Source organism: Contarinia nasturtii, unplaced genomic scaffold (assembly GCF_009176525.2).
Source record: "Contarinia nasturtii isolate CC-2019 unplaced genomic scaffold, AAFC_CNas_1.1 Cnas_scaffold_78, whole genome shotgun sequence".
NCBI lineage: Eukaryota > Metazoa > Arthropoda > Insecta > Diptera > Cecidomyiidae > Contarinia > Contarinia nasturtii.
Genome location: NW_022197436.1, coordinates 3,596,995 through 3,621,165, shown reverse-complemented (window position 1 = coordinate 3,621,165; position 24,171 = coordinate 3,596,995). Strand labels below are relative to the sequence as shown.

At 34.1% G+C, this 24,171-nt stretch overlaps 1 protein-coding gene across 2 annotated transcripts in view; it reads left to right on the top strand.

Annotated features, from left to right (window-relative positions):
- LOC116341666 (neural cell adhesion molecule 2) overlaps positions 1-24,171 on the top strand; it is a 290,370-nt gene that overhangs the window by 253,038 nt on the left and 13,161 nt on the right. For both annotated transcript variants that reach the window (XM_031768909.1, XM_031768994.1), the window contains 6 exons: positions 7,335-7,465; positions 10,969-11,128; positions 14,484-14,653; positions 14,855-14,978; positions 18,755-18,915; positions 21,702-21,843. In XM_031768909.1, coding sequence (XP_031624769.1) covers positions 7,335-7,465; positions 10,969-11,128; positions 14,484-14,653; positions 14,855-14,978; positions 18,755-18,915; positions 21,702-21,843 — 888 coding nt within the window. The remainder of the gene's footprint in view (positions 1-7,334; positions 7,466-10,968; positions 11,129-14,483; positions 14,654-14,854; positions 14,979-18,754; positions 18,916-21,701; positions 21,844-24,171) is intronic.

Sequence of the window (24,171 nt, the reverse complement as noted above, 5' to 3'; positions counted from 1 at the left end):
AAATAATAAATTGAAGAATGGACCAATGGTACAAAATGGAAAATGCTTGAAAAGAACATGGAACACACGATGCATTAAGTCAAAAGAAAAGAGAATAAGATGAGGCTGCTCGTCTCGTTCGCTTTTTTACTTTGAAAAGTTGGAAATCGAAAATATTTATTCATAATCATATTTATTTCACATAAAACACATTATCTTCAACATTCAGTTTGGCTTTTTTGGCTTCTGTCATTATTATGGTGTTGTTTTCACTGAATTTTCGTTTTGATGTTTTGTTTGTTACGAATGAACATGCACCATTCAATGGATATAAATTACAAATGGCATTAAGCCAAAAAAGTACAGTGCATTCATGCAAAAATACTATGTGCATTTTGCAAGTGCATAGAGCTGTTTGTTGAAGCTCCATGCTATCGTTTCCATTCTTCGCACATAGACACACACGCAGATATCAGTGATGCCACAGAAATCATACTTAAAGTCGAAGAATGGCTCTTCTTTTTCTCTAGCCCATGCAATTTCTATCTGCATGCTCTTGTTCTTGCTTGAGTTTTCTTCGAGAATACGATTTCACACAAAAACCCTGAAAACAAATTTTTGCTGTGTGATATCACTTTTCGCTCGTACGTTTGGTTCGAGTAGTACGGTTTTGAGCCGTTTTCAGATTTATATTGTGGTCGATGCATTTTGTCTTATCTCATTCGCTAGCTTTTCGAGTCGTTTTCTTCTTTCAGTTTTATGTGTGATTCATTTCTTATATATATTTTCCAATTCATGTGACTGGATTTAGTGCAGAAGTTATTCTCTGTCTCTCTTCATTGCCAATTTTGATATTTCTGTTTGCATCAACAGCACCACCACCACCACCATCATCACCATCACCACCACTTCCATAACCCTCCATTTGAAATGCAACAACGAATAAGATATGACCGTTTTCAAAACAGTTTGGCTGCTTTTCGGACGATCATACACTTTATTTGTGTTGAGTTGAGGAGAAAACGATAACAAATAATAATAACAATTGTAACCAAACGCCTTTGGTTAAACGACACGATGCGTTCAATGGTGATGGCTCAAAGTGTTTCGATACACCGTTTTCACTGAACTGGACATTGTTGCATTGGGCATTGAACTCAAAAATATCGTCTTTTTTGTACATCTTTTGGTGATACCATCATTCACCGAATAGCATCGTTTGTAGAAGGAAAACTTTTTTTTATTATTAGAAGAGAATGTATAATCTGTAATAATAATATTAAGAGCTTTGCTGTATATGCCTGTCAAACATAGATGAGCATAGGGAGGTTTGAGGAGCCCGCCCTATACAAAGATGAAAAGCTATTCGTTTCCCCCTTTTTTCCAACCGTATCCATGCATGTTGTTAAATGATATATGCACATGTACTAAGTTCATGTATAAAGCATGGCCGATCTGTTGGTCGGCTATATGGGACATTGAGTTGAGCTCATTCATTGTGCATTTCGTTTTTTTTTCTCGTCTGCTCTTGATATCTTTCTCGCGAACAACTTCAGTGAATATGGTTCACATGAGCGAAACCTCGAACACCACAAATACTAGATTCACTTCAAATATGCACATATTACACAGAAAAGTGCAAATGTACATCCATATACTATTTAAGCTAGCGCATTTAAGCTCGCTGAAAACCAATTTCAGATAACCAACAATTCGGTGTGCGTATGTATTTACTATGTACTGAACCACGTTAGAATTATTTCTTGTTCGCTGATTTCGCAAACACACACACACACATCGCACCAAAATGAAAAGAGTGCACATCCATACAAACAGAAAAATGAAAATACACACACTGAATGCATCTAAAATTAGATCAAATAGGAGAGCCAATTATAACATAGACGACAACGATACGAATGAAAAAGAAGCAGCAAAATGACAAAATTGGATGGTAAAAAGTATGCATGTGTTTGGGATAATATTGAATTTCTCAATGAATAATACATTGAGACAATCTTTTTTTTTTGCTCTCAACATTTGTTGTGTGTGTGTGTGAATACAATGTGAATAATATATTGCATTGTATGCATATCAAATAGTTTGCGACAACCACACGAAAAAACGACCGCATAGGGAAGTATAAAAGCAACACCCGAATGCACAAACGATATTAAATTATTTGTTGAGAAATAAGTTTCAAAAACATTTCGAAGTGATACATTTAATTCATGAAACTTGCATTCACAGCATGCTAATATCAATATATAATCTAATACATGCAAAATATGCATTTAAATTTTGATGATTGGTATGGCAAACACATATACACTTTTTGTTTATAGCTATCATTTTTTGTCTAGACTTTGTAGTCATATCCTTTTAGTGAAGGACATATTTACTTATAAATACATAGCACTGGTCGGTGATTGATGAATTTCAACCATCAGACACACCGTCAGGAAAATAGATTTTGCGATTGAATTTCATTTAATAGTATTATGTATTAAAGTGTATAATTGGTTTATATGCGATTGCTATCATAGTTTATCATACAAAAACTGGAATATATAGTCATGAACAAATCAATTCACAATCAAGCAATAGGGGCAAAATCTGCCCTTTCTCAATAACCACTAATTATTTTCATATACCATTATGAGCATTTGTTCGAATTTATGTGATCACTAATTAAATCGAATTCAAATATATATCCAAATTAACCTCGATTCGATAAAATTTTACCCATTCACAAGTCAAATCAAATAAAAAGGATATAATCACGATCACACGCTTGACGACCGAAACCAAACCCGGAAAATGCGAAAAATTAAAAAGAATTCTATGGATTTTGAGTGAATGAAAACACACACACCTTTTATGCAAATCATCTTTGCGTGCCAACCTTATTGTTATAAACCATATAGACATAATATTAAATGCAATGTAAACATAAACGGTTTTGCCGTGTTTTATGATAAGTTGAAAAGAATGAGAATATAGAGAGGAAGCGGTACATACACGAAATTCCGCGAAACACTTGATTTAATTTTCATAAATGAACGGAAGGGGTTTTTGCGCATTTTTAATTGAAAAAGACAATTTGCTTTTCTTCCGTTTGCAATTATTTTATAATTGAATTGAATGAAAATGGGTGCAATTGCAACAGAGAAAATCCAATAATAATTTTAAATCCAATTGAAAGTGGCAAGGCGTATTTCTGAAGGAGTGACATATACTCGTTAAAAGGAGAAGAGACAGAGAGACGGAGAAATAAAAAAAAAAACACACACACAGTCTTTTCCAGAATTGCACGAATGCAGTCGCAATTTAAAATATCAGAACATCCGCATTTTGTTGCCACACCACAAAAGGAAATAACTCTTTTACGTTTAATATTATTAGAATACATTTTAAATATATCAAACGACATGAAGGTAATAATTTGCGAAATTGTGTCACAATAAATGTCGGGGATATTTTGCCATTTAAGGGCGACCAACTGCTATGTTTACAATTTTGAGTAACAATAACAATTCATTGTCTTATTGGAAAATGTATATATCAATTTGGTTTTCATTTGAGTATTTTATATTATTATTGTTATCATTATAGAAATGCGAAATCGTTGAATTGTAGTAGCTACATATTTTTTTACTGTCAAACAAATGTTGCGGATATCGGTAGATTGTGTAAAATGTCACAGAGGCGCCACTTTAAACTTACAGTTCAATGGTCAAATTAAAATATATTGTGTATATATAGCATGCTCTCGTCTTTGTCACTGAGTACATTGTATGCTATAATCTATGCCTTTAAAGTAATATTATATAAAAGATGCAATCTATTCAAAATTATAGATGAAATTAATCCTCAATACAAATTATAATAGAAAAAACAGAAAAGGCATTCCATTTCGAAATATCACCATTTATTTCAAACTTGACTTAAATATTCAGACAATATATTGAGCTGAATATTCATTTGAAATGAAACGAAATAGCACGCTATTTTTGATAAAATAATAGAAGTGATTGTTATAATTATTGTAACAACGTAAGTGTTTTATAACCAAAACAATCACTTCTATTGTTTTATCAAAAATAGCGTGCTATTTCGTTTCATTTCAAATGAATATTCAGCTCAATATATTGTCTGCTTAAATTCGTGCAATACTAATGGATTATCAAAAGAATATGAATTACCAAATAACACTTTTATCACATCGCAAATTTCAAAACAGAAGATGAAACACAGACGACGGCACGATGATACAAAAATAGGAAAAATTTATTAAAAAAAGAATGCGAAATGTAATCTATGTCCTTTTCATCACAGATCAAACCAAGTTCGTTTTTCGTGGTGAAAATCATACTTCGACATCCATCAACATTTTTCATGCTATCCAGTTTATCCTTCTATGTATTTTACTCTGTATGTATATGCTGTTGCATCCATCTCTGTCACTACAGATAACTTATATATACGATATTTGTATTTTCATTTATATAAATATTTCTTAGTTATAATTTCATTGTCGTTTTACTTATGAATTTCTGCTCATAACTTTTGGCGTGCAAGAGTGCATAAAATTTATATCAGAACATAGACAATTGAATCACGGTACGAAAATAATTGCTGCAGATAACAGAATTATTTAGAACGAGAACGAGATTGATAGATATGGAAAAGAAACAAATGATGACATTTACTAGCGAAGCTTTGTCATTTCGAATTATTTAACGGTACAATAAATTGCATCTCCACGAAATACCTATGCAATCATTGTGTTTGATTTACAAATGGTTGAACATTTTATTCATTATTTTTTTTTCGTCTGCAATTCACTTAATTGCGGAAAAAAATGTTCGGCAAGACATAGCTTCTGGAGTTGACGATGCAAGGGGGGGTAATTTCAAAATTTTCTAAAAATGTAAAGTGTTACTTTTTCGATTTGGTCTCTCACAAATTCAAAAATGCATTTTTGAATCGTTCATTCCTGATGCGGGGAGGGGGGGGGGGAGGTGTCTCAGAGCATTTGGCTCAAAAAACCCTAGCAAAATTCAATATTTTCTACCGCTTTAGAAAGTGAAGAGCAAAAAAATGGTCTTCACGTTTTTCGCGAAAATCCCTAGCAAATTTGAAAGAATATTTTTTTCAAAAAAAGGAAATTTCTAATGGGGTAATCCAACCCCTCAGAAGCTATGCAACAAGAAGGTTTTTGAATCAGCTTAATGGGTGTTTATTTAAATAACATCATTAAATTTCACATCTGGTAAGCGTTCAGAAAAATCCCACACATTTTTAAAAGAAAATGAGTCAAACGCTGATCCAGTAATGTAGACTTGCTCATTCAGTAAAGTATCATTTCTGGTTCAATCAGTGTCAAATGATGTAAGGTTTATTTTAGATCTTGATACGTCGTGTGATGGCGTCATTGTATTTTCATCGGAAAGAAAAAAAGGACAGCGCTTACCATATCTTTCGCTTCCAAATTTCTTTATTTACAAGGTTTTTCCGCACGCCAATCAACATGTAATGAATATTTTGCAATTACCTTTGTTCTCTGACCGAAGGAAATAAAAATTTGCAGAAGAACTTTGTGCGATACACAGACAATATATTTAGCTGTCGTCATCTGGATATTACAGCTCATCTGGATATCGTCAGCAGATGATATGAAGTGAAAACAATAGAAGTGATTGTTATAGGTATATAAGCTTGTTATATACTGGTATTACTATAACAATCACTTCTATTGTTTTCACTTCGCATCATCTGCTGACGGCATCCAGATGAGCTGAAATATCCAGATGACGGAAGCTAAATATATTGTCTGGCGATACATCAAACGATATTAAATTTTCTCACACTACCTAGTTTCTCTAACAACCACTACAGTTAATATGTGAGCTGTTTAAGATTTGTGGTCTGTCTAAGTTTTGTCTTTTGCATACTGCAAATATGTTCCATAAGGGCCGGTATAAAATGCAAAACTGTAGCACATGGAGTTCTAGTCAATTGGTTGCAATTGAGCAAAAGTCTCTTCACTACTTGGCGGCAACTTAGTAAAAATAACCCTGAATTCCGTCTTGGCGCTAGTTGTGTGGCAATTTGGTCATTATCTCGGTACGGTCTTTTCAAAGAATTTTTTACGAAATGTTTGTAAAAAATGGAAAAGCGATTGAAGGAAATACAAGTACCGAACACAGAAAAAAACTAATTTTAGATGCAAAAACTCATTTTCTCTATGTGCACTGTACGTACCAATTTAAGAATTTATGTGTCCGTGCGTGAATAAAGGATTCAAAGAGGATATTATACCTAATTAATTAACAGAAATAACCGCCTGGCATCGATTTCCTGATTTTTTCAAATCTACTTTTGTCTCCATTATTTCGAACATTTTGCCACAGAGACAGTTTTGGACTGTTTTTGAATGACATTTGTGCGAAAAAAAATTCCAGTGGAGAAATTGGTTGAAAAAAAAGATGAAAAGAGAATGCTTGAAATGCTTTTACACTTTATTACGGTCATTCGTATTGTGTATATTTGATTTTTAATGAAACAGAAAGTCAATTGAACCTCGTCAATTGCTCTTAAATGTAAATTTAATACTAACCTTTTGGAAAACATTACTTAAACCTTCGTTCATTGGCTACCATCTGTCGTAATTGTATATATATATATACAGCATTATAAAGTGTGCACGTGACACGATGTTGGCTCGATTTGAGAGATTGTCATCTACTCAAAGCTGTGAAGTAAGATGTGAAGTTGTTTCTCGTCTGGTTTTCTTTTATTCAGAATTGGACGCGAACAATAAAGCGTAAGTGAGTGAGTGAGTGAGAGAGAGAGAGAGAGCTTGTTCACAAATGCAATCAAATCTATCGCAACTCGATTTTGCTTGATGGCGTTTGGCTGACAAATGGCACTTTTCTGGTGTTTACTTTTGTTGTCAGCTAACGGCATAGATCTATTTCATTGGCATTGCTTTTGGTCTTATTTGAAATCTTCGAATACTATCTTCTCTTGTCTTTTCTCATTCTCTCGTTTGTCCATTGCATGTTAAAGTGAGCAAATTACACTCATTTTACCCGCCAGATAAATGTTTGAAATTGGTACGAGATGCTTTGTCGTGTGTTAAATACTGATCAAAGGGTTAATTTCTCATTATTGACAGTAAATCAACGGCAAACTGGTGTTTACAGTTTCAAATATACGTCAATGGAATACGTCTTTATGCCGTTTCTCATTCAACATTCTCTATCCCATCTCATTTGATTTTGCTTTCTAACTCTATATTGCCATGTTTCTCACATTTCGTTTTGTTTCATTGTGTCTTCTCTTATCAGATATGCCAGTGGTAACGTTAAAGATGGGACCGTCACTTAACCCGGATGATATTAAAGAAGGCGATGGCGTTTATTTTGAATGCACCGTACGATCGAACCCAAAACCATACAAAATGGCCTGGTATCATGATGTAAGTAATAGCTTTCTTTTTCTTCTACATTTTTTTTTTGCAGCATCCAAATAGAAGGAGCCCATACACTGAGAATATAAATTAACTTCAGTAGGAGTACGCGAAAATCTTCTTGTTTTCACACACACTGTGTGCTTTTTGTTGAAACCGTTGATTTTTTGCCATGTTTTGTTTTCGTTGGCTGTTATTGTCGCTTGCAATCGATATCCGACACCAGTAATATATTCCATATACGTTATGTCATTGTGTTGTAATAAGATAGGCGTTAATTAAATATGAACAATTCACAGGAGGTTGAGCCACCCACACATACGCATACACATACAATATGCCTCGGCACTTCGGCATTATTATATATGCAGTGATATTTGAGATAGATAAACAGACTGCTTTCTTTACGAAAACAAACTCAATGAAGTATTATTTTGTTCTGTTTGAGTTTTAATTTCCGTCAAAAATAATGAGCGAAAATATGTGGCCTTGATTTGTGAGCCACCCAATATCATAACTTATCAAAGACGATTCATTGAAATGAAATCAGATTGAAGTGGTAGCAAAAATATTGGATTTATGGTTTCAATTTATGTGTTAAACAAGCTGTCATCTTCCATTTGTTGAATTGACAAACCATAAAAAACCACACTTAAAATCATAAAATGATGGCTTACTTTTTTCCAGCGTCTTTTTTTCTCCACTCAATCATTGTTTAGCTCGAAAAAATCATTAAAAAACAACCGAACAACTCAATTTGTTTACCATTTATTGAGAATGTGCATCCGTTTCACGGTTCAGCTCACACTTTGGTCATCAACGATTTATTGGATAAATACCAATTGCGTCGTGTTTATACGCTGCTTGGACCGCATGCATGGAATGTAGTCATAAAAGTCCTGTCATTCTCTCTTATCTCGATGTACGCATTGACAAGCCGTGCATGAAGCAAATGAACATTCGTCGAATGATTTCAGCAAACAAACACACACACAACATGCTACATTGTTGTAAAAATAAGTCTTGCACATTGTAACCCTACAAAATGACAAGTGGAATGAAATACAATGAAAAAGCAACAATCAAATAAATCGACAAATAAATGGCTTCGACGATATCGTCGTCGTGTGTTTTTTTTTTGTTTGTCGCACGCCGTTGTTGTCTCATTCATTCGATGTGTTGTGCATTGCACTGTAAAAAGAAAAATCGTGTTCGTTCAATATTTTTCTCGGAGAATGATGGTTTTTCTTTGATTCTTTTTCACGCTTCTTTTGTTGGCTCTTACTTCCGACACATGTATGTGTGTATCTACATTGTTGCCGTGGAGCAAGTGGAGCTCAACAAGCTTTTTGCGTATGCATTCAGCTCTATCTCGACTCAATTTGACGTTATACTTTGTTCATGTTAGCAACGTTTCTTTTATTTTATCCTCATTTGCTCGTATGTCAATGTGTCCTGCTCCAACCGACGCTTGAATAGACAAAACATAATAGTGAGGAAAAAACACCGACTAAAGCAAAATATACAACAACAGCAACAGTAGAACCACAACATTGAAGCAGAACACTGAACGATTGAAACAAATTGGCAAAAAAAAAACAAACTGGTTTCATATCAATTCATATGAACAAACGATTTCACACACATAAAAGTAAACGCATAGACACACACATGTGGTTGCGCAATTCGTCATGTAAAAAATATAATAAAAATAAAAAAATTCTAAATGAAGCAACTATACAAAGCATAATATATTTAAAAAATGGGTAGAGAAAACCAAAATACAACTGGATACATTACTAAACAACAAAGACGTCATTATTGCTATTTTACATTTAGAAGCAAAGTGGTGAACGAATGAATTGTGGAGCCATTTCAATTCGCCATGCATATATAAAATGTATGTAAAGTGGCTATATAAAGCTGAATTTGTTTTCACTGTGTTCAATATATTCGTTCGGCAGCATATTTTCTTAGAATCGCTCTCCGTGACGCCTGTTTACGAACATGAAACAAGTATGAGCTCATACATGCCTAACGACCGATAAATCGATGGAAAAAGGAATATTTATAGCTAATAAAACGACGAAACAAAAAATGAAAATAAAAAAAAATTGGCTTGACTGTTTGCACAGTTAGAAGTAGTTGAGTAAAAGCGAACAATCCTTCGGCAAACTTGTGTGTCTATCTATCACATACACATAAAAGTAAAAGCATAAGAAAGTGATGCTATTTTGTCTGTGTTGTTTTGGTTAAATTGGCCTTCACCTCGACTTTCTGGCCAATTTCAGCAAATCTTATTGGAACTATATCCATGTTTTGTGTTTTCTATGCGAAAATTTATAGTTGCGCTTTTAAGTGTTGCACGCTTTGCATGTAAATCATTCTTTGAATATTTTGTTCAAATCTTTGCGAAGCGCGACTGGCAAATGCGTGCAGTGAGGCGGTTAAGAAGGCCAGCATCCAATATTTTCCATTCTCCACTTCGCTGCCGATTCTTACATTATCTCTTCATGTACATGTATTCGATATTTTTGTTATTTCCCTTCTTTTTATGTCTTGTGTGTGTGTTTTTTTTTCTATATTGAATCAATTTGTTCATTTCATGCTAGACAAATTCGCGAAACTGATGGCAGTGGTTGACGATGATGTCACCAGAAGAAGCCATTATCATTGCGATTTTACGCGAACGTGCACACTGTCTGCTCGCTATTCGTTCCATTGATTTCAATATTTCACGCGATTTCTCTTTTTCTTCTTTTTGTATCTCACTCGCCTCACAAATTGATGATTTTATTTGATGCCGTTTCGTGTATGGTATACTGGCTCGCAACAAGCTTCCATTGACGCGATATCGTAAAATAATATTTCTTCCTTCATATTGAAGAAAAATACTCATTTTTTTAAATTTTGGCGTTAGTAAAAATTGCGATTATTTAAAAGTGTCGAAAAGACCTCCAAAGCTTGGACAATTGGTTCAATATGGTATGCGAAAAATAAAGATTTTAACCAAAGAAGAAAGAATACACGAACGACCAAAAAGGAAAGCGAAAAAAATCGATGCTAAAACGAAATAAATTTTGATAAACAGATACAATCGTGCGCACAAACGATTCTTTGCTAGGTTTCAGCAATTGGTTTTCATCGTAAAAAAGGGAGAAAAATAGATAAATGAATAGAACATATTTTATTCAATCTCGTTTTATATCCCTCACCATGTTAATGTTTGCTTTTATCTTTTTATAGCTATGATCCCTTTGGCTTTGCCGTCCCCCCTTTCATCTCCTCCTCTTCCATGTCCTCATCCTCAACGATCCTCTTTAAAGAATCATCACCTTTCCCCAACTCAGTTCATTCCCATTTTCAACACAAACCAAACATTGTTCTCAATTTTATCCTATTTTATTTATATCATGATAAGAAAGTAATATAATGTGAACCCCCAAAAAAACTTATACTTCATTTGATTTCTTTCTTTGCATGCAAACCAACAAACAACCACACACAACCAGGGCGTCGAATTGCATCACAATGTAACAGCTGGAATAATATTAACCGATCAATCTCTTGTGCTTCAAAGTGTGACAAGAGCATCGGCAGGTGATTACACATGTCTTGCTGCAAACACCGAAGGAAAAGGAACTAGCAATCCAGTCACACTACGTGTACGATGTAAGTAAAATCAAGTTTTAATACAAAATGTATCGTTCGCTTTCGATTTTCTATTGTTGTGAGCGACGGAAAGCAGACAAAAAATTGCATTTCTTACTCTTTTTTTTCGTTCGTCTCGTTACACACTCAGTAAGTTGTTGGAATTAGGTGTTGCTTCTCTCTTTGCTCGTGCTTTATATCTTCTTTTATCTAAAAAAAAAGAGTTAAGTACAACAAATAAAATGAAAAAAGAATTGGCAAATCCGTGACGAGAGTAAATATATGTCAAAAGATTGAAATTCAATTAAATGAAATGAAGTACGCGCGTCTTACTATATGCATCGCACACTCAATGTCTGACAACATCAGTAGCAAAGAATTTGAATTGCTTCGAAAAGATGCATGAAATATGGACAGTGTCGAATCTTAAGAATGACAATCACAAGCACACACTTTAATAAATATGCATCTCATCGACAATTTCAAATGACAGACATTTTTGTGCGTTAAGCGATTCAACCGATTGTAGATCGAACATGTGAATTGTTACAACTCTTTCGATGTTTTTTTTTTCTCTTTCGTGGATGTAAGTGGAAATGTTGCGTATACGGTGTGCATTTAGTATTCAGTTAATACACTCTTGAATAAATGAGCAAAATGCAGTAAAACGAACAAAATAACCGAAAGTCGATATGAATGTCGGAAAAAGGAACATCAAAGCAACAAAAAGGTGCACCACCTTGTACAATAGTGGTAATACGACGAGACGATAAAGGTTTTGATATCACGTTGAGATGACTTGTATGAAAAACACTGTATTTTATCGTTCTATATTCGACTGTACTTGTACTATACAGAGTTAATCAATGCATTTTGGTTCATCGTCAATTCAACGAAATTCCATTGTCGATTGTGCTATATGAGTGCTACAAAGATTCAATATGGTAAAATGAATGAAACGATATTCAATGAACTGTATTATTCAGATTTCCGGTTTCTCTCTCGTTTGTGATCCTCTTCCGTGTTAAAAAGCAATTACTAAATATTTCAACACATTTCACATTTCGAAACTGCATAATACGATTGTATATCAATCTTGAAATGTCCAAATAATGTTCATTCATTCACTCAAATTGTTTCAATTATATTTGAAATATGGAATTTATTTCGATGATTTGGTTTGTGTGTGTGTGTGTGATCCATAAGTGGGAGAAAAGGAGGAAAATCTGATTTCATAGTTAAAGGTCAAATATACAAAAATCGGCTATTGTGTGCACGTTTATTGTGTGCAAGCAGAGGAAATATAAAGTAATAATGCGCTTAATGTTCTCGAGTGCATGCTGCTTCCGGTTTTGATTGGAATTTTCCAAACGAATCACATGCACACACACACACACATCGATGGTAATATTTTAAGCAAGGACAATATCATACGACACAAATGTGGTTTGTTTACTACATGTACCGGGCCATAGCATTTGAATGTCATTTTGTACACACTCTTCTCATCACTCTTTCTCGTTCTCCGTGCATAAGCTTTGCACTAGACTTTTGTATTGCGTATGAGTTTGCTGTTAAAATGACTGTAATAATGACATTGTTACTAGAATTGTTGGAACTTCATTCATGTGCATGGAAAATGAAAATGACTGTAAAATATACACTGGCCACACACCATCAACCAGACGTGTCGAACACTATGTTCACTGTGTGTATTTATTTATCTATACGTCTCTTTTAGCTGATTATGGCGAATTGAAAGACAGTGTGCTTATTAAATGTTGCCTCGCCTCACAACACCAAATACAATCTTGTTGATTTATTTCTGTACATCAAATTTCTATTTTACAGTCGATTGTTCCAGTAAACTACAGTTTTAAGTCTTTTAAGACTCTTTCGTAGTATATGCGACAATTTCAAGCGTATTTAGTGGTGATGCCATTACAATAGAAATAAAATTGCAATTTTCGGTTTGTCCGCTCTACATAACAAACTTCACATACACATCATACCGTCGTCCTGCGTATACAAACTTACACACACTGTAAGCTTTGGCTGTACCAGAAACAACTCATATTAAACAGTTCGCTTTTTCACCTCGTTTGAAATGTACAAGCCGTTTTAAAGACACAAAATTATAACCACAAAGAATATACAATATATATTGTATATTGAAGCTGATGACATTAATTTAAATACATGGAATATAAATTTTCAGTCCCGAAAAAGTGGTCGGTTTTAAAGGTCACCATTGTGTTGGTGTACTGGAACACACTACACATGTAGTGCAAAGAAAATGAAACAATTATTCAGGCACAAAGTTAGATCGAAGAAAAACTGAGAGAGGAACGCTCGTTTCCGTTATGTATATCACAATGTATGTAGGTAAACCCGTCTACATCAGCGCCGTTTAAGTCATGTCGCTTGCAACACAGTCTCTGTTATATACTCCTGCTTAATAACACAATATCAGCAACGTTCAAGCACAGAGAGACACACATAATGATAAAATGGTCACATGTCTGTACCACAGATGTACACCGTTGTTCATTCACTTACCGTTCACATGTAAAGACATCGCACAAATGGACGCATTTACACATTCAATGCAAAAAAAAATTCTCTCCCGAAATAAATACTTGCTCACTTGATTATTCATTTTCCCCGCATATTATATTTGTACGTAATGTAATTAAATATTTAATAAGATTCAGAAAGATTTTTGTGTGATTTCATTGAGTCTTTGTTTCACCTTCCATAAATTATGTGACGGGAAGAGCAAGAGAGAAAACTTTTTTTTTCTCTGTCTTTTCTGTCATAAGTTTAAACATTTTCTACAAACGATGAAACCATAAAAATAACGAACCGAATCGCTCTCGAAGAAGAGCGTACGAACCAGTGAAATGTTTTTGCTTGTTTAAGAAAACGCAAACTTTTCTGCTCTCAACAGTTATTCACTTTTCCGTATTGGGAGCGGAAAATTTTTGTGTGGAGCAATTTATTAACTAGCACGTAACAACTAACGAATTTCTATATTTATATTCGTAGACACACTTGAAAACACACCATTTCCCATTCCCATTCGATTTTTGAAAACGACGTTTCAATATTCAGGACTGCATTGCAATTTATTGCTTCTAAATTTCTTTTGATCGCTTACTTTCGAATTAATAGAAAAATTTTCCATTACATTTTATCAAATATTAAAAAGAAAGTTAAACTTGTGTGCTTTATTTTCTGCTATTGCATTTGCTATCGTTGACCATATCTGGTACGGGCTCAAGAGTCCTTTCTCTCTCTCTCTCACTCCCTTCTGCATCGGCATTTGAACGGTACTTTGGTATTTCTTTACGATTATTATTATTATTTTTTGCAGATGCACCAGTTTGTGGCTCGACTCACGAAGAATTGCTGGGCGCACTTAAGCACGAAACACTCACACTAAAATGTGAAGTTGACGCTTCACCACCAGCCGACTCATTCCACTGGACCTTTAATTCATCCGGCGAACCAACGGATCTTCCAGCGAGGCTGCATTCGAGCGAGGTTTGACCTGACGCTTTTTATCAGATTTTGTGACGTTGAAAAATACAAAAAGAATATATACTATAGTATTTACACTCAAAATCCGAAACGAACGAGATTCTTGTTCGGTTTCAAATAAATTTTTCGCAATATTTTGTCACGTCTTATGAATTCGCTTTATTTTATTTTCTTCATCTCTTTTCTTTAATGCAATGACTACAGACGGGATTTTCACGTTTGAATTATACACCAACCAATGACCTAGATTATGGAACGATATCTTGTTGGGGACGCAATGCAATCGGAGTGCAGAAATCACCATGCATATTTCAAATTGTTGCTGCAGGTAAATTATACATCCAATTCAGTTTAATCAGGATTTTTCTTTTTTTCAAATTCATTCTCTCTCACTCTGTGAACTTCACGTCATGTTTTGTGTTAGTATTTAATCTCGTTCGTGTTTTATCTGATTTTGAAATCCATGCTGACGATGATTTGGTTTCGGCGAAAAATGACGAGATGCTTGTGAAAATTGTATTGCTTTTATGGTGTTTTGAATGTGCGTGAAGTAGATTGTTAAAGTGGAAATAGGCGAAAGTAAATATCCGAGTTGAATTTGTCATTACAGGTGTCGGACATTTTTTAAAAATTTCCCTTAAAAAGTTTTCCATCAAAATCACTCAACCATCAATGAAAACGTTACATTTTTCATTATCAAACTTACCTCAACGATGCATTCTGAAAACAATAAAAAGTGTCCATTTCATTTGCTATTTTTATATATAATGCAGCTTAAACAATTAAATTCACATCAAAATCTATCAACATAACTCAAAATTATTGATTTTAATGTCATTTGATTCATTTTCTCTTAGACGATAGACGAAAAATCCAAATAAATTGATGAATATGATATTTTTATTCATTCCATTTGTTGAGTTTACTCAAATTGGCCTTTATTATTTTGGCTTTTATTTTATATACAAATCTCTACAACGAATCGTATCATTTATCTTGTTTATGCTGTCTAAAGGTATGCTCTCGAACAATCTTCCTCTCGCCCTCTCTGGCTGTCTCTTTTTCTTGAAGGAGACCAGTATCTCGATTGAAGCTTATATACAGTTGTTTTCTAGTGATTATGCGAGTGTTTTGTTTTCATTTGAAAGTTGTGGCTGTTTGGTTGAACGAGTCCAATGTTTCATCGTTGTCGGCGTTACACATCTCCTGTGCATTACTGCTGCGCCACTGTTATATATATTTTTGCAAAGTACGTGCGAAACATGTAAATTTTGCCGACCGCAATATTATGTTTTCCGCCACTAGTCATCGTGTATGTCATAGTTTTTTGGGGGGAATAAAACTAGATATGTACAAAAGTTAAATGGTAGTATACAAGCCAAACAAATACCGTCCAAGTGAGAAAAAACTACACACATACATTTGGGAAAATCTTGGCGCTTCAAACACTTTATAAACTGGCGAAAGAAAAAACATTGATTTTGATTGTTGAGCACACATGTTAGCTTAAATAATCATAAATTATCGAAATTTTCATCTGTTTTTTCGTTGTTGTTGTTTGTTTCATTCTCTTCTGTCTCACATACATGTGATTATGTGCTGTGTCATGGCTTTTCTTATAGAATGAGCAATACACAGTGATTTGAATATTGCATAGCACTCCGGTGATATTATGTGCACAGGAAAACACAGATCCGATAATGAACATCATTTTGAATGAAGCAGGCACTTTGCAAATACAATATGGTATACACAACAATTCAACAAGAATGTTACAATTCACATCGATGCGCCAAAATTAACCAACAAAATAACAGAATGGTGTAACTTGAAAATGTCTTTGCGATTTGTACTGCAATGAATCTGTTGTTGTTTGTGCTCTGTTTTCATTCTATAGTAGTCCACTCACTCGCTCTTTCTCTCTCTCTCTCTCTCACACACACAGCACAGAGAGACACACATGCACAAACACACCTCAAAAGAAAGTATCTTTACTTGTTCACGCTTTTGAAGCTCGATCAAATTGTAGTTGCCTATGAATGGAACATTTTTCTCAACTTCGTCGTCGTTGTTCATGAATGGGGGAATATGTGGCATTTCCAAACAGGATTTTGTCGTCTATACATTTATGTCTATGTGTATATGGAATTGACTGGAAATTTTCCTGTACAACAAAATTGTGTTTATATTGCTCTATAAAATGCACAAGAGGTTCCAATGGTACTATTAAACTCATTCAATGTGCTCCAAGTATTCGCATTTATTATTATCTTTCATTATGCCATGCATACTTTATTTTTTGGCCACTTATATGCCGTTACCTCTAGAGCTATTCTACATCTTGCACTTCTTAGAATCCAATCACTTTTGCTGGTTGGTCTACTTGTTTTCGCTAGTCCGTTTTCTTCAACTCCTGTTGTTGGTTGTGGCCTACTCACTCACTCTCTCTCTCTCTCTCTCTCTCTCTCTCTCTCTCTCTCTCTCTCTCTCTCTCTGTGTTCGTCTCCTTGCGTGTGCTGTATTATTTTGGGTCTTTTGCAGTGTTTTTATGTAGTCACATAATAGGGAAAATTACAAACGTGCGAGACAGTGCATGGTTGAACATTGAAAAATATCAAGAGCGGCTTTTCATATGGCGGCTGTCGTAAGGTGAACGCTGAATGGTGAATAAAAATGCCGTAACGGTCGTAGTTTCTACAATTTGTGTGAGAGTTTGTATTTTGTGAGAATTTTTTCCTCTCCGTCTCTCTCTCTCTCTCTCTCTCTCTCTCTCTCTCTCTCTGTATGTGTGTCTTTCTCATTCTTTGTGTTTTGCGTCTTGTATTTTTATGAAATTCAAAAGCCTTTCATTTTTTCCTTTACCCTTCTTACTTCAGTTGTTCCGTTCTTCCACTTCATCTTTTTTTTGCCTTCTTTTCATAACTTCGTTTCATTTTCCGTCATTTTTATTTGTCGCTTTTGTTGTTTGTGTAATTTCACCCTATACACAAAAGTATTTAGAATATTTCTTTTTTTTATTTGGTCTTGCTTTCGTGTCGCACTGCTCTCGTTCGACAGTGTGTGTGTGTGTGTGTATGTGCGAGTAACGCAATTTTGTATGTATGCATGGATCACGGTTCTTGTTATTTCGTAATGGTTTGTATCTTACTACGCATAAGGAGAGTTCATTATTCGGTGGACATAAAGTCAACGATGAAAAATGCACGGTTGTTGATTCAGGATCTCATTACGTCGTTTTAGAAGCAGAAAGAAAGTAAGAAGGAGAGCGAGAGCGACACGAAAAGAAAAAAATGGTGAATGAAATGTTTATTATAATAGAGTTTATTTTACTTGCCGAAACTTTGAAAAATACGGTTCATGAGAAAGTGTATTTTTCATAACGCTTGTCGACGATGGCAACGCCAACATCAACAACGAATTCTGGATAGTGTTGTATGGTTGTGAAAAATGTCAAAGAGATGTGGGCTGGCAATGAAATGGAAACGCAGGCATACACAATCTAGGAAATAAGGTTAATAAATTGAAGGAAAAAATTACGAAATGATTAAAAAGTACAAGGGAAAATGTGAAGAATGAAAGTGAGATGCTTTTGAATAGTCTCGGGTTGGAGTTTGCATTTTGTAGCTGGCATTTCACATAGAAATAGCTGTGGAGAGGCGCGTATGTTTCGAGCGTCTTTAGGTGTGTGTGTGTGTGTATGTGTGCGTATAAATGTGGGTGTTTTATCGCAGATAATTCGTTTTACAACTTTTTCTCGTTAAAATTTTCCTTCTTAATTTGAGGTCGTCGTCGTCATAATTCAATTTCATCAGATATTTGCCACATTTTAATTTTGAAGCGGAAAAAATCTTGTACGTTTTTTCGTTTTCAAAAAAAAGGTCGCTCATTTATTTTTATGTTATCGACATAAAAATTACCCATCGTTCACACAAAACAATGACACTTTTCAATGACTATATTTCATTTGTATCTCTTACATTTAATCACACTGAATTGGTTCTTTTTTCTTAATTTTAAAAAAATGCTTTATTTTTTCGTTTTTATTACATTTTTTTTTTATGCAACTCATTTATTGTGCACTTACAACGATTATTTCACTTTCAGGTCGACCCTTCCCAATGCAAAATTGTTCCGTATCAAATCAGTCGAGTGATTCACTGCAAGTGGAATGTGAGCCAGGTTTCGATGGCGGTTTGCCACAACAATTTCTCTTGGAATTAGTTGAGATGCCAGCATTAAGACTGGCGAGAAACCTAAGTTTGCAGGTAAGTGCGATGATCCGTGATATGCAATTTCTCTTTTCAACGCCCCGATTTTGCGTGAATAACGATGCACAAAACCACTGTACTCTCTCTCTCTCTACACACAATTTTTAACGTTTTGTGTTGACGGATGTGGGATGAACCACACACTGCGTATGTACTGTGTATATTATGTTCAACGCAGCAAGATGCATCCAACTGAAGATGGATAAAATACAGTAAAACCTCTCAATATTGGAATCGTACGGTGCATAATTTCCCACTATTTCAAGACTCTGAATATTAGAAATCTTCAATGAAAGTTTTACTTAATAATAAAAAGCGTATACCACTATTGAATGGTATTACTGTAAAATCGAGTTCAAAGAATCGAGACGATTACCGATTTAAATTGAAATAGTACTTAAAAGTTCTATTAAAACTTTGCACTTGCTTTTAAATAATTCAGTTTTAACCGCACTTTTAAGCGGTGCAGACAGTAAAGAACTCTCTTAAATGAAGATTTAAACGGAAAAAAGCATAAACATGCAAAAATGAATATCCAATTGGAAAGTGCAATATGATCACCACACAACATGTATACTTTTATACCATAATCACCTACTGCGTGTGCATAGTCTAGATGCATTTAATTGCAACGAAGAAATTATCACGTCACAGCTATATCGAAACGAGATGCATTCGATTTGTATCGAATCAACATGTAAACATTTTTCATTGAAATGCCAATGTCTTCGTCCCCCATTGATTTAATGATAAAGCTATGAAATTCGCAAGAGAACTAGCAACAGAGCACATATATCTTTGTCTCTCTTTTTTCTCTTTCTTCGATAGAAATTTTCAGTTTATTTGAGCAATTTAGCAACAATCAGCATCAACAACAATCACGATATTCAATTTTAATTTACTGTTGAATTTTCGATTCCAATTTCATAGTATTTTCCATTTATTGGAAATAGACCGGGTTGGCTTGCATGCATCATCGGCTATCAATATGAGCAGCCATCCAATCACACCGAAATGGACAACAAGGTGGCCATCGTTTCGATTCAAATTGTAAAATTTGCATCAGTGATTGTTCAAAGATTGCTTCGTTTCAGTGTTAAATGGATTGGCGCGAGGATGGGAGGATTGCATATTTATGTAAATAAATTATTTGATATGTATATTGGTATTTGCATAGCGTTCCACGTGTATTACAACACCGAAAACAAAAACGGGAATACTATGTAAATTTTGAACGGTCATAATTTGGTCACATGCCGTGGCCAACGTTTCTTTGTGATTTAACGGATAATGCAAACCTTCAATACAAAATTTAAGAAGAAAATAAAATGACAAGATTTTTTTTTTACATGGTTTTCAAACTTTTGGCCGATGGAGTACGATAGCTTCGTAATTTGCTCATGTGATTCGAAAAATTCGACATTTACTGAAACCATTTGAAAAATGTTAAAACAATCTTTCCATCCAAAACTGATTTTCGAGATAATCTAGATACCATTTACCATGTGGTATATTTAGTTTGGCATTCTATCCGAATGAAATAAATCCGATAGCATTTTAATTCCATCAGCCAAAACAGAATGTCAGGCAAGCCTGTACATCAGAGAAAAGCTCCAAATAATATGCATGTAAGCGTTTGTGTCGCTTCTCTCTCGCTCTTTGAGCCCCGTTTCAAATGGCATATGAAATGGCTAAGAGGCTTTAAACATTGCTATTATACAATTATTGAAATAATAAATGTATTCCACTTCATTGCGTATGATCTTCGAGGCAATAATATATATATATTTAGCACGCAATGACAAATACCACACATATATGCCATACAATTTACATAACGTAATGCAAAGGGTTATGAAAATGCCGTACATAAACTCAAATCTACACAAATTACGTGATTTTACATTGAACAATTGCCACAAGGCTTCTAGATTGTCATATAAACGATAAGATTTATTGCATTTATTATACAAATACATCAAAATTAAAAACACTTTGTTGTTCTCTGTTCAACTGATAGAAATTCGCATACATTGTAAATATCATATGAAATATTAAATCATATGCGAGCCACGATATGGATGCGAGCGTCATGCACTAGCTAGTGGACACGGTGATCGCCGCACACTCAATATCAAATGATATTAGTATTCTTTTAATATATCATATGATTATTTACAATGTATGGAAATTCGATAAAATCGTATCGTTTATTTTGCTATCGAGACTGAATTCATTGGAATTATGCTTAAATCCAAATCCATCATAAATTTATATGAATTTGAATATATTGTCTATTGCCACTATTCATGAAATTTGTTGCTTTTTCATTTAAAAATCACACACACACACACACACTATTTTATTCAGTAAAGTTGTGGAACTAGCACTATAACGTTGCTGACGAACGTTTTTAACTTGCTAAAAAGTAGAAAAGTTATCTATTTTTTATTACACTCATTTCTTTTCGACGTATTAATATAAAATACAGTAAAAGCTCTATTTAATGGAAAGTCTACTCAGCGCAAAAGCTCCTGATAGCGGATTTTAGATTGACCAGTATTCACATTTTCCATACAAAACGAACGGAAAAATCCAGATGATGGAAATTTTGTTCAGTCCCATGAGACTTCGTTAAATAGAGGTTTTACTGTACATATTTTTCATAAATTCTATACTTATTTTCTGTTTACTTGATATGATTTGTTTGTGCATCGTTATCGACGCATTGTTCGCAATGACAAATTACTAATAAATATATATATTTTTTATGTTTTACACAGCGCTCACCTGTTGCATTCTATATCGATAATTTGGAACCAGGAAGTTCTTATCGCATTATCTTATTTGCCGTAAATGCAAAAGGACGTTCAGAACCAACGATAATTGATGATATTACATTTAAAGGTGTAGCCAAATATACAGGTAAATTTTAGCTTATAGGAAAATCTTTCATCTATCTCTGTCACATGAAAAATCTACCTATTGTTGTTGTTCCTTTGAATATTAAAATCATTTTTCCATCGTCTATTGAGGTGATTTGCCATAAAACATTGCTTTTTTTATTGCACTACATCGACGCTCGCTCGCTGAGATTAAATTGACTATATATTATTATTGTTGAAAGAAGATATATAACATCTAGTGCTCAATCTGGACAGAGTGGTGTTGGTGGCTTTGTTGCTGTTTCTTAAAGTATCGTTTAGTTCACCATTCAATTTAATTTATTGTTTTAAAAAGTGTTTGTAATTATAAAATGAACGGCAAAAATTGATTACTTAATAAATTCAACATGCTATAAGTTAAAAGTGTGTAAAGTGAGATTGAAGTTGATGTTTTCGTTATGTGACTTAAATGCCAAAATGACCAGAATATCGCCGTCTTGATATTAGAAAATGGCCAATTTTATTATGAAAAAGCATATCATTAACATAGTCAGTGTTGTCGATGCAATATGGCTGTGAGTTATCGTCATGATATTTTAACACACTCATTTACCCGCATTGAATTTTTGAAAACTGAAAGCTTCCTTCTTTTTCGACGAATTCGCTTCGGTGTGGATTTTGTTTGAAAAAGTGTGTAAAACGTTGCGAAGAAAATCTACAGTTGATGATGATGGCACCGTTGAATGAACGCGCATATGTACGATACGATACCCACGTATAAAACTATAACTTAATTCAATTTAAAAGTTGTACGTAAATATCCATAATATCCATTTGCCGCCAGCGTGCGGCGAAATTACATTGTGATGTTACTTCGATGATATAAAATATATACGGTGCAAAAAAGGTAAAAATGATTTAAAGTGCGGTCGACAAAGCATTGAAAACTGGCTGGTTGAAAATGGCGAGGGGCGAAATTCAGTCTACGCACACCTCCTGCATGAACCCTTTTTTGTACATGCAAAAGAATTACACCAACACATATTATGCTGTGTGAATCTACCAAAATGATTTTTATATGCCAATTGGCTATTCTTACTTACTTTACCGTTACTTTACACGAGCCATAAAAATGTAGCAGTTTTTTGATATTAATACCAGAACGAAACACAATTGTGTGTGTGTGTGTGTAATGTGTCATGTTTTTTCGTCTCCTCACACTCAGCTCTTTATCTTTGGTCTCACTCATGTTTTTTGATGTGTTCGTATCTGCTAAGCGTTGTGATCGCGTTTTTGTGTTGCTGTCATTGCCATTATCGCTCTATCCCGTTGTTTTTCCATTAGCATATTTTTACTTTGTTTTTATCTTATGGAATGTATGAAAATTTTACAGAGCAAAAAAAAAAGAGAAGCGAAATGAAAACAACGTTGACTAAAATGAATGGATGATGGTAAACTGCCGATGTATTTGCATGAATATTCCATAACAACATCAACGTCGAATGCAAAATCATCCTGATGATAATGATGGCCAAAACGTTGATAAGCAATGAAATTTTGTTTGTGCCACATTTTGTGTGGATTTTGCATTTGCGACATACGATTTCTCTCACCCACCATAATTCTACTCATTCTGTTCGGTTTTACGTTTAATTCAAACAGAATAATGTTGTTGCAAATGTGCGTTTCTTCCTCTGCGTTTAGTTTTTCATGTATATTTTACGACCGAACTTACCTTTCATATGTAAAATATAATATAACCATATACAGGTGCACACACGCGCACACACACTACTGAACCAAAAATTGATACGATTCATTCTTAAATGTCGATGTGTTCGTATAAATAATTGCCGTTATAAAAAATAATTTACTTATTGCACAATTACATGTAGACATGGCGCTGACTATGTGGAATAAAGAATAAATAAATGTGTGAGCTGCTTGTGTTGGATATACATATATACTGTATTATTTTTTATACTAAAATGCTATTGCCATATAAATAGTCGAATTCACACATACAGACACATGTGCGTGCGCGCATCAAATAGATATAAACTTTCATTCAAAATGAATATCATTTTTGAAATGGTGAACGCACGCAACTTTAGATAAAAACTTAAAACCTGCCGATGACGAAATGTACAATTCGGAGGGCATAAATTTAGTGCATTTGGTGTTTATGCTAAAATCCGATGGTCGTAACAAAGGTACTAGTAATTTACCAAAAATGTTATGCATCTATAAAAAAGGAAGTTGTCGTGTTTTACATCAATGCTCCATGATTTACGTAATTTGCAACACGATGGATGTTGTTGATATTACATAGATGAAGAATTCAGTCGCAATAGGGAATATACATCAT